This window comes from Diuraphis noxia, unplaced genomic scaffold, assembly GCF_037042655.1.
Source record: "Diuraphis noxia isolate RWA-SAM2 unplaced genomic scaffold, SU_Dnox_SAM2 contig0003, whole genome shotgun sequence".
Classification (NCBI taxonomy): Eukaryota; Metazoa; Arthropoda; class Insecta; order Hemiptera; family Aphididae; genus Diuraphis; species Diuraphis noxia.
Window position 1 is genome coordinate 36,185,251 of NW_028301713.1, and position 12,760 is coordinate 36,198,010.

At 28.4% G+C, this 12,760-nt stretch overlaps 1 protein-coding gene across 3 annotated transcripts in view; it reads left to right on the top strand.

Moving 5' to 3' along the window:
• Window positions 1-12,760, top strand: part of unc-13-4A (BAI1 associated protein 3) — a 173,478-nt gene that overhangs the window by 131,910 nt on the left and 28,808 nt on the right. For all 3 annotated transcript variants that reach the window (XM_089223563.1, XM_089223564.1, XM_089223565.1), the window contains one exon: window positions 8,824-9,043. In XM_089223563.1, coding sequence (XP_089079689.1) covers window positions 8,824-9,043 — 220 coding nt within the window. The remainder of the gene's footprint in view (window positions 1-8,823; window positions 9,044-12,760) is intronic.

A 12,760-nucleotide genomic window follows, 5' to 3' on the forward strand; every position in this document is an offset into this window, starting at 1 on the left:
GGGTATTTCAATATTGGATTATAATTGGTATAAATATAAAACCAATATTAAAAAGTAATGCGATAAACTCTATTTATAACCAGGCATGACCAAATAATTAGAAATGACGTCAGAAAACCGTATCACAAGCGTTAAGGCTGACGTCACGCCACAAGTCTAATAAGTAATTCATTGGTATTAATCTCATGTTAACAGAAAACGCAATATAGTAGATACTTACGTTATATTTTCACCGACAATTGTACTTACTATAGCATTATATTTTCTTAAGTTGGTTATTCCTGTTAAGTTCAGTCCCATCGCCACCCACCACTGTCGATTTCGTTCGTAATAAACCGCTTGAATAAAATATTACCGCAATTATACGCGATAAAAGATAAAACGTTACATTCCTGGCATAGCTGTGGGACTTTAATTTCGACGAAGATTTCTAGAATAAAAAAAAACAATAGTATTTCATTCAATAATATGAAACGTAATAAATACCTTTGCGGCCGTTGCTGATTACATTATTACGGCCAAAATATTAATATTCCGGAACAATGTTTACCAAATTTTAATTCGGTTCGGATGTTTGAAATTTTTGTGCCAGCGCTTACGGCGATGGTTGATACTATATTTTTCATTCGCATATTTTACATTGTACAGAGTTAATCACAATGTCTACACTTGCATTAATATTATTTGACATATATATGAGTATGTTATGTGTAAATTATAATAATTAGCTTATTCACAATTATTCGTAGTTTGAACCATTCGTGCGGATCGTTTTCATATATTTCGGTACAATTTCATCGAATTGTGGTGTTGTTGTTATGCTGTGGCTATATTATAAATTATAAATATTTTGCTTCTACTCCTACAATCCCAAACGATGACCCAGATAAAAAACAATATCAAAACAATCGTCAAAGGTTTACACGCACATTTAGAAGATAACAAATCTAAATGTAATCTGCTGAGCGTACTTTTAAATCACATTTATAAAACCGAGACAAACGCCTGTGTAGAATCCTCATGATGACATAATATTATAAATTTATATCAATTAATAATTTTAAATTTGATAACTCTAGGTAAAAATAATTGTTGTACGTGTGTAAACGTCCATTCAAATATCTAATAAAATTTACAAAATTTACACAAACGCGACATATATGACCTTTTTTAAATGGCCAAATTTTCAATTTCATACGACGAAGGGAAAAAATTGAAAATTGTGCCTAATAATTTTCAGGTATAATAACCTGCAACAGTTAAAATATTTTTATGATAACCATTTAACATTATAAAAGCCACCTCGATGAAGTGACCATCACTGTTCTTTGAAAATGTTTTTTTAATCTAAAGTATTACCTACGTTACAGTCGTAGAGTGTACGCGTAAAGTAATTGATATGGATAATATCATAAAAATTGTTATAGTGATAATCTTTGAGCTTTAATAAATCAACTACGGTACTTAAAATAATATGTACAATAGATATCGATGAATTCAAGTTCACTGACCTTAGATACTATGGGCATAATTTACTATACTCATTTCAAAAACCAAAAAATACCAGGCGCAATTAACTAAACTTTTTTTTTATTACCAGCTCAATGTGATCACATTTATTAGCGCCATTTAAAACAGACGTCCTGTCATAGATTTTAGTGAAATTTCTTTAAAACCTACACACAAACGCAATTTATCGTCGATCGTTATGTCACGGTTAATCTTTTGAGTGCTCGGATTTGGAGTCACAGAAAAAACGTTGAACATATTTTGCGGCCGATTTCCGACTATTTTTTTTTTTTGGTTAGCGTGACTGCGATAATGTGACTCGGGAACTGCAGCTGCTGTCGTGGGAAGTGGTCGAGATGTAGCGATCCGGCTCGCGTCGGATTACGCTTCAAACGGATGAAAAATAAAAAATTATAATATAATAACCGAGTATACGATAGAATGTTCGTGATAAACCGGCTCGGATATACTAATGTGAGACAGAGTTGCGCGAACTTATTTCGATGCAAATATCACCTCGTCGTACGATTCGCGTCTCAGCAACGTCGGTATATTAATATTTCGAAAAGTTGCGGCAACCCTCGACGTTTTCAAAAGTTTCATCGCTGCGGTCGTTTTGCAGTACACGTACTATATATATATATATAGCCTATGTGTGTGTGCGTGTAAACATACTGTGCGTTCAAATAATGATTAAGATTATTAGATCATCAGAAAACTTCAAAAACGTTAAATTATAATATATGGACGGCATAGTATAATGCACTAGCAATCAACTACGTAATTAAAGGCTCAAAACAGAAAGAAATAGGTAGGTAACATTAATATGTTATTTGAAACATTTATACGTAAAATTATGATAACATTTATTATGTTTTATATTCTATAAAGTAAACATAAATTATATCTAAGCGGTTTAATGATATAATTAAATTTTCCAAATCAAAACTTAATGTTTTAAAAATGTTGTGTTTGTAGATACTATAAATATAGCATTTATATTACTATATAATACAGTTATAAATACATATTTTTAAACCTATATAAATATAATATTATAATATGAACGTTATAAAATGGAACACAAAAAAATAATAAATTGTTTAATACCTATATAAGCCCTTAAGTGACTTAAATTTTATTATATTACTAAACAGAATCACCTAAAGTTAACACTGTTTAGAACTAGGTACTTTAATTTAAATTTATTTTATTTTCTGTATATTCATTATTGAACCAACTACGCCTTATGGATGCTTTTTCGAGGTACTTCAAAGATGCCAAATTTGATTAGACATTTAGAACCGTTTACTTTAAAATTATACTACATATTCTAAAATCTATAGTACAATAATATTATGTTTATAAAATGTAACCTTACAATATTATAGTAATTTTTTTAAAGTTTTGTAAGTTTTATTCCTATTAAATTATTATTTTACCATTATATTATTATAATTCTCAGTTAACTTTTTAAATATTATCAAATGCGTTCCCTTTTACTAATCTAATCCTTTCCAAAGTGGCTTAAATAGAGTACATTATTTATTAGTTATTATTTTATAACTTTTGGTACTTAATGAACTTGAATTAATATGCTAAAATTACTAAATGCTAATCGTAATTATTAACATTGTATACTTAAATGATACTAAACACAACAAGCTTCATAAAAAAGTTAATTGTAAAAGTTTTGGTAATTCACTAAGATGTAATAAAATATACTTAAACTATAATAACGGTCATAAATTGTTATACATAATATATGTTTATAAACAATATTACGGTCCGAAAAAATGGCGCCAAAATACGTTTAAAACGTCTTCACGACCATTTAATCTGCCAATTAATATCGCAACTAACGTTTTATTATGATATAAAGGTTTAAAAAAAAACTCATAAAATGTACACATTCCAACGAGCTTCCAATTGAATTTATATCATTATAATATCCTAATAATAGGTGCTGTTGACTGGTATCATCTGTACCTACAGAAATAAATCAAACAATCAATAATTTGTCATCATACATCACTCCACATCGTGTTCGTTTATATTATTAACTTGTCTGTGGTTAATACAATCATTTAACTTCAGCGCTTTGTTGTTATCGTTGCTGTAGACCCCGGGGAACTTCACATTATAGCACTATTTAATTACATGTCACGCGATCACGAAAACCACGAAACATATCGATGACCATGGCTGATAAATGTTTTCCCTCGCCATACTAGGATGAATTATAAATTTTATAAATTGAAATGCAAATTTTTCATCGAGGGCTTGATCAAATACAATTTTTGCCGAAAATAATTTACACTACAGGCGTCTACAGCTAATACCTATTATATACATACCATGACGTTATATTGTTATTTATTTCTAATATTTAAATATGATTGTTTGTTTTCTCACAACAACCGTGGTTCTTCCATATTTAATTTTTGTCTGTACAGTCAAATTTCGTTTGATACATAAATTCGTGGCATCTTGGTTAGAATAATAAGTTTAAGCACGTATTAGAAAATTTGAAGGAAATAATACAGATATAATTTTATAATTTTTATAAAATAATAGTTTATTTTTTTATTATTTGTTCTTTTTTAACTTTAATTTTATAAGCCAAATATTAAAACTGTAAAATATGAAATATACCAAATATTTTTACATTACTTTTACAATGTTTCCTATGATATAACTTTTTGAAAAAATGGTTATAGATTTTCTTCTAAATAACATGTTGATAATATTATAAAAAATAAATTCTATATTATATTAGGTTTATGTGAACGTTTATTTTATAAAAGGAATCATCTTTCAAGTTTTGTATTATAGATAGTTAAATCTAAATTTGATACCTATTATACTACTTTATACTGAAATGTTTATAATATTCTTCATAGGTAATCAATGTTTATTTTTAAGATATTCATGTATTGATTCAGCTTTCAAAGACTTTCTTGGATTTTAAGTATTTCATTCAATAAAAATTTAAATTATTTAACTTAAATGGCTGTTCAGATACTATACTCCATAATTTTATTATTTTTTTTTACCTAAACTTTGTAAATGATTACATTTTCTAATTATTTCATCCAATTTAATAAAAAAAAAACCTCATAGTCGACCCTCTATCATTGAATTATTTCTTGTTATAGGTACATACAAAATGTATTCTTTTCAAAATTTCGTAGGTAGTATGAAAATATTATAATAGTTTGAGAAATCGTAATTCTTTTTGTCTTCATTATAGTGTCAATATTTTATATGCCAAAAAAAAAATTAACGTATCTTGTAACTACATATTCTTTTCTTCAAATATGGAAATACATGTTTTCATTATTATATCAACCTAGACTCTAACATTTTAATTTTGCTTCAGAAATTAAATGGTCTTGGATAATATACTATTTATATATCATGTGCTTTATTTAAGCTGATTGGTTCGTTTTCATTAACCAAATAATAAAATGAGTGATATCAAATCTTCATCAAGTAGATCCTTTTAGTATCCGGACAATTTCCTCCCGGACATTCCCCCCCCCCCGACTGTTTTTGGCGTAGTAAGATATTTTCTAAGTTTATTATTGAGTAATATAATATAATTTATTATTTAATAAGAAATTTTTTTTTAATAAAATATTATTTTTTTTTCATAAATATAATCAATTATTCTATAATTACCTATTATATAGTAGATTTATATTTTTGATAAATTCAACTACTTGAAACAATAAAATAATAGAAATATTATATTTAAAAGATTTATAGTACAAATTTATAAAGTTAATTATAGTATGATTGATTATATTTATGAAAAAAAATAATATTTTATAAAAAAAAAATTTCTTATTAAATAATAAATAATATTATATTATTCAATAATAAACTTTAAAAAAAAAAAATGGGGGGAAAATGTCCGCATCGAAAATATATTGGGGTGGAAATGTCCTACTACGCCAAAAACAGTCTGGCAGGGGAAATGTCCGGGGGGAAATTGTCTGCCATTCGATCCTTTTACATGATGATTCATCAAATACGCTTATCTTAATATTTCTGATGAAGCGAATACAATTTCTTATGTAAATTCTGATTTCTAGAATATTTAATTTTAATTAATGAGCACATTTTTAGTATTTAAATTTTTATGTTATTTAAGGAGTTTTCTGTAGTTAATGCATGCTTATTTTTTTTTTAATAAAAACCAAAGTTTTTTATTTAAAAGTGTTAAAAAGAGTCTTTTTTACACTTAACATTTGAACAATTAGTTGGTAGGTCATAAAACTTTATATGACTTTGTTGAATTTTAAAAATAAATCATCTCCTTAACAATTTACAAAAAAAAAAATATATATTTTAAATATATATAATTTGAATGAAAGATGTTTGGATCACCACAAGATACTCTTAAACTGAATTTGAATAAATGTTTTATAAAAGTTAAAATATAGAAGAGGGGGGTAAACATGTCTGGTGAATTATCCTTTAGATTATATACAGCTAGTATGGATACCCCAAATAATTATCAGGATTCGAAACTAGAAATTTTGCATTGGTAAATAGGCTATAAGCACGCACACATATATATGCGCACAAGCGCGCGCACACACATGCACCCTGGTACTAATACTGCTGTTTCAGTGCATGCAATACACTAAAATCGAAAAAGGAATTCATCAACACGATGGGTAGGTCAGGGCAAGTGGATTTATCCGGTATTAGGAGATATTCCCATGTAACTCAACTAACCATAATCGATAAGTTATTCATTCCAAAATATGCTTACATGAACTACTATCATAATACGGTTAGTCAAATACCAAGCTTAAAGTAATAACAAAAAGTTGGTCTGTTCTAAGTTATTTACTTACCCTTTTTTGTTTTGTTTTAAATATCTTCAAAATTATTCATTAATTTGCAATGAAACTACCCCGAGGCCTTTTTTCCTGACGTAAATCAAAGTGTATAAAGTATAAATTATCCTAAATAATCTGAGGCAACTTGAGCTCTTATTTTTCACATCGTATGGTCACGAATAGTGGTGATAAATAAAAGTTGTATGTATAAAAACTTAGTTTCTAATAATAAAACAAATAAAATACATTTAATGAAACTTTTTTTTACAAGAAATATACAATCTATGTATATAATATGTAAGATAAGGGTAACAAAACATAATGGGGTTACGTGAATAACTAGCCACCCATCTGTAGTACTTAGTTCATTTATCATGTGATTTTTACAACTTATTAGGATTAAGTTAGATAATCTCTACACTATTTACTTTTCAGCCTGTGACGGGGATTTCCAGGAAATGACGGAATATGTAAACGTTTTATTAGATGATTTTCATGGTTTCCTAATTTATTATAAGATCGTTTATAGAAAATAGCAGCTTCTTCTACTACTGTTTTTATACCTGTTAATGAATTTAAAACTAAAAAACTAGGTAAATTTTTAATAAAAATATTTAATTTCCAAAACGCTTTCAAGACTTACAGTCTAATTAATTATACTGTAGATACTTTATTTGTTACAATTAAGCGAATACAAATATAAATCAGAATTTTTTCTAATTATTTATTAAATATTTAACAGTAGGATGAATGAAACTGTATTGTATGAAGTACCTTTTTTTTTTATTAAAAATTGCAATACTTAAAACCAAAGAAAATCCCGGCAAAAAAACTTCTTTACCTGGAAGACCTTGGATACGATTTTAAAACATTAATTAGTAAATTCATGAATATTTTCGAAATAATAATTCTAAACATATAACATTTATTAAAAGACTATAGTAATAATATTATAATCAGACATTAAAATATGTTCATAACATTATAACTTATATGGCAGGTATGAAAAAAGTCCAACGCTTGAATTTTGAGCAGATAGTCTAATATTAGATAACTTTAACTGTTTATTCTTACAGCATGTATTCGATGTTAACAAGCGAGAAAAATCCACTGTTTACACAAAACGGATATAAATTATTGACACTGCAACAATGTTTGCTTTCTTATTTTTCCGAAATTCTCCCGAGCGATTAACGCAGTTAAGCTCGTTGGCAATGCGCGGTGACCCATATAATATAATTTATTAAGTCTTTAATCACACTGAGGACACACGTATGCCACGAATGCAAAGGACGTGCACAAAGCATAACATTATTAATTAATTTTACCGTTGAATTCCAGACGTCAAAACAAAAGTTATAATTTTTTTTCAATATATATAATATATAATACTTAACAACTACTATACTCGATACGCGTTCTCGTTCGGACAATCATAACCAATGAACGATATTTTAGATAATTGTCTGAATATACACTCTATCATTGGAATTGGATTTTTTTTTAATTCTCCGAACGTACATAACATTATCATACCTATGCATCCCTAAAATACTTGAGAACACAATTTATGCTCGAAAATACACGCGCACACACTTGTTATTATTCGTATTTGTATTATTAGAGCTCGCACGCAGACTTTTATTATTTATTTATTATTTAACATTTATTCATTATATCACACAATCTGTATTAAATTCACAACAATAGTAAGCTAAGTGCGACGGGGAATCGCATTGAAGAGGCCATCTCGTCGTTTGATGGAACTCTTAACTTATATTATTTTAATAATATCATAATAATATTAACAATAAAAATATTCGCCTATTGAAACCTTATTTCTCCACAAAGGACGACCCTCAGCTCACAATTATAAAAAATCTCTGCCACTACCACTGTCACTATATCCGTATAATATATTAATGAGTGTTTATGATATACGTATTGTATATACGAGTGGCTAACAACTGGTACTTTTGCCGTATTTGTGAAGTGTGCCAAATATTTTAAATCATTTACAAAAAACACGTTAGGATTACATCGTACTGGCCGAGAAATACTTAAATTTTTTATAATATACCTTTGCCACCTATTTTCGATAACCCTTAACACGAGAACGTACGATTTTGATAAGGAAAGTTAATAGTAATTTGTGATCATTTCAAATTATTCAAATGAACAAAAAATGATTTAAAAAAAATACCATATAACAATCATTTGCCAAAACATGAGTCATTATATAATACTATATCAAAGTTTCGCTTTACGTAACACAAATCACAATACGCGCGCCATATTTCTGCAGTTATTTTAATGACTACATAGAATACCATAATATACCGACTACAGTATGAGAGTATTAAATAATAATATAGGTACATAATATTATTAATATTGTTATTTATGTAATTTTTATTATGATGAACTGTCGTTAATTGTTTCCGTGTCACGTCTACAGGATTCAGCGACCCTTACTGCATGCTCGGTATCCAACCGGGTATGGTGTCCCCGCAACCCGGAGCGGGTCTGCCACCATCGCCGGCCAACAGCCCTTCGCCGTACCAGCCACCGTTATCGCCACGGCCTGCGCACGCCACTGCCCGCACGCTGTCCGAGGGCGGAATCGACTTGCCGGATGGCCGACACGATCATCACGACAAACTTCGCAAACACCACAGGTATGAGTGTGTTGACATTAAAATGGGGAGCGGTGGCGGGAGGTAGTGGAGAATTTTACAGTCAGATGACTTGAAATTAAAAATAAATTCACGTGTCACTAACATTAAATAATGTACATATTGTATTTTCACACGTGAAAACACCTACTTAAGACTAATTGTCCAGGTGATGGGCAGGTTTTAATTCACTAAAATTTCTAAATATATTATGTTGATGTGGGTTTTGATAGTCTCAAATAATATGTTTTAATGAAACACAAGCAGCGTTGGCTTCAACAAACGATGTATTTTTCTTCTGTTTTGATTCAAAATAATTCATTGCGAAAAATAAAATTTCAAATAAAAATAATATTATTTACTATTAAGTATTATTATTATGTAATAACATTATTATAAAATAATATTATGCAACAACAACAATATGATTATTATGTTTATTGACGCGAATATTAAGTTTTTTTGGAACGAGCCACTTTTTACAAAGTAAAAAACATTATTATGTCTAGTTGCAACGAGAGTACCAAATATTTATAATTTGTAAATCTATTTTTTTAAATCATAAATAATTGTATTCATTATTTTAGATTCTGAACGAAGTGATGAATGTATTGATTTTACAATGATGTGGGTGTGTGTTTTTTTTGTGTCTGTGTACAGCATAACTATAGTCGAAATAATGCTTCAACTTCAAACTTTGGGGGTGGTTTCCGATGTGAAAGTGAATATCCTTAGTGCATTATAAAGGTCAAAAGTTAACATTTTCCAACAGTTTTCAAAAAAATCGAGAAAAACAAAAAAAAAAACGACAGAAAAACGGGAATTTTTATGCAAACCCAGTTTTCGACCAAATCGATTGTTTTATATGGTTGTAATTGAAAAACTAATCACTGGTAAATACTTGATATTTTCACCAAATGTTTATGTTAGTGTTATTTATGAACAGTTTAATTTTAAAAATGTTTTTACTTTTTTTGAAATACTTATAGACCACTGAAATTTTCGATTTTTTTTTTGAAGTGTCGGGAAAAAAATTTTAGATGGCCAAAAAAACTTGAAAATTTAAAACAAGGTTCCTTACATGTTGTTCTTATTGTAGCTAAAAAAAATTAAAAATGGTAAGTCACAATTTTTTTTATAAGCGTTTATAGTTCAAATTTCTACGAAATCTGTCGAAAACGCGAAAATTTGCAAGTAATTTTAAAGTTGAAAAATCATAAAAATGTTTGTGTTTATAACTAAGGATTAAAAATACAACACTAAGTTTTCCTTCATGTAGCTATAGAGAAAACTCGAAGCATCATTATAGGACAAATTTTAAGTGCGTTTGAATTTTAAATTTTTACGAAATAACGTAACGATAACGATTTATCGTGAAACGATTTAAAATATTTGTGATTATTCAAAAAGTATAAGTCGTAGATACTTGAAAATTTTACCAGTTATTTAGATTGGCATTTTCTTTACATGATTTAATTTTCAAAATATTTTGACATTTTTCGAGATATTTATAGACAACTGAAATTTTTAATTTTTTTTTGAAGTGTCGATAAAATTTCTTTGGCCGAATCAAAATACTTGAAAATTTAATACAAAATTTCTAATAATTTATTCTTATAGTGATTAAAAAATTATAAGAATACATAAGCATAATTTTTTTTTATTAGCATTTGAAGTTCAAATATTGACAAAAATTCGTCAAAACCATGAATTTTTGCAAATTATGTTGAAGTTGCAAAATCCTAAAAATTTTTGTGTTCATAACTAAGGATTAAAAATACAACACTAAGTTTTTCATAAGTTTTTCTTCAAGTAGCTATAGAGAAAACTCGAAGCGTCATTATAGGAAAAATGTTTTGAGTGTTTGAGTTTTAAATTTTTATGAAATCAGGTATACGTATATCTATATAAGGTATTATGAATTATGATAACTACATGCAATGTTTTTGGAAAAAGTGATTAACCATGCCTTATGCAAAATGCGTCCTAATTGAAAAATAAAATATTTGTTTCAAAATAGAATATATGACAATATTTAAACATAATATATCCTAGACTGACAAATCATCTCCATTCTGAATCGTTTTTCGTATACAATATGATACCTATCATTGCATTCAAATCTAACCTACCCTAGTTAGAGGTCCACCCCACCACCTAATGTACAGCAGAGTGACATCCACTTACCCGCTTTTTTTTTCTTAAAAATCTTCCTTAAAATTTACCCTACGTGTCACTGGATAATTTATTTTGATATACAACTTTTGTGAAAAAGGGTCCCCTTTCTCCGAAAATGAATATAATTTTTTTTTCAAACATAAATTTAGAGGAAAGCTAGAAATTTACTCTACAATTACATCAAATATCATACATGTTTTACTCAATTTATTAGATATGCATAATAATATGAAGATCGTATTTTGATGAAATTAAGCTTAAATGTATATTATGTTTTCTTAATGAAAAATAACGTTTTTCCCAAAATATATTCTAGTTATTTGGCTGTAATTCAAAAGTATAAGCCGTGGAGACTTGATAACATTTTTCCATTTTGTAGGTATACTATTATTTTCAATATAAAATGACATTAACTAAACATATTTTAGACGATTTTGGCGATTTATGTAGGAACCTACAGTTATCGCGGTCGCTTCGGTATTAGCTTAATACCTTATAAGTCGTACACGATATTTTTCTCAAAATATAATTTAATCCTCTAAATTAAAAAGGTATGTATAATAATATAGATATAATGAAACATAATGATAGTATAACGAATTCAATCATTCACCTGTTTCCATCGCTCAGAATTGTTTTTTTTTTTTTTTTTGTTCATGCAATATATCAATAAACTGATGATTTAACACACCCGTAAGAATGACCTTTGCTGCAGATAGAGTTTTGAGCATTATGTTGTTCATTGTTCATTTTCGCGCAGCGTAGTGACTAATAATTATATGACTTACATCCGTTGACCGGCGTAATGAATAGGCAATTACAGTACACCAGCGCGCGCGTGGCCTTCAAATGATATCGACGGACATTTAAGACAAACGAATGGGAATGTTTTAGATGTAACGACAAAAATCACACGATAAATTATTGTTATTGACATGCCTAACATGTAAAGAAAATTATAAATTTTATCCCACGCGTTGGGCAGAATTTATCGTCTCTGTTCATGTTCTTGCAGTTGTTATGGCAACAGCGGCCAAGCACCGTTTTAGCTCTGTGCGGATTATTTATTTTTTGTTTTGAATTCCACTTACTTGTTAGATGGTTTCCGTATTTTCACTTGCGTATAGTTCTACAAAGTTTTGTCGATGATTGACCGTATATTGAGACCAGTAGGTATATCTGAAGTTTTTTAAACTATCGTGAGTTTATGGGATTTTCATTCACCACCGCATGTAATGTCAAACCTATATCAATTTCAGATTGAATATTGTAATCGATAGTAAAGTACCCTTACCGTGTTTTGCCAAACAATTCCCTCTTCACCAAAACACGAAAACATCATATTATTATTTATTAAATCCAGTGTTCTGGAATGAGTTTTATTTTTTCATTATAATATTGCCTTCATCCCTACATGATAGGACTCCACTGTAAATACGGCTATCACACCAACGATAAACGTGATAATGCAAGATATATTTTTTAATTCCTCCGATGTATGGATTTATTGGATCCAGATTCATTTATTTTTTTCTCTTATTC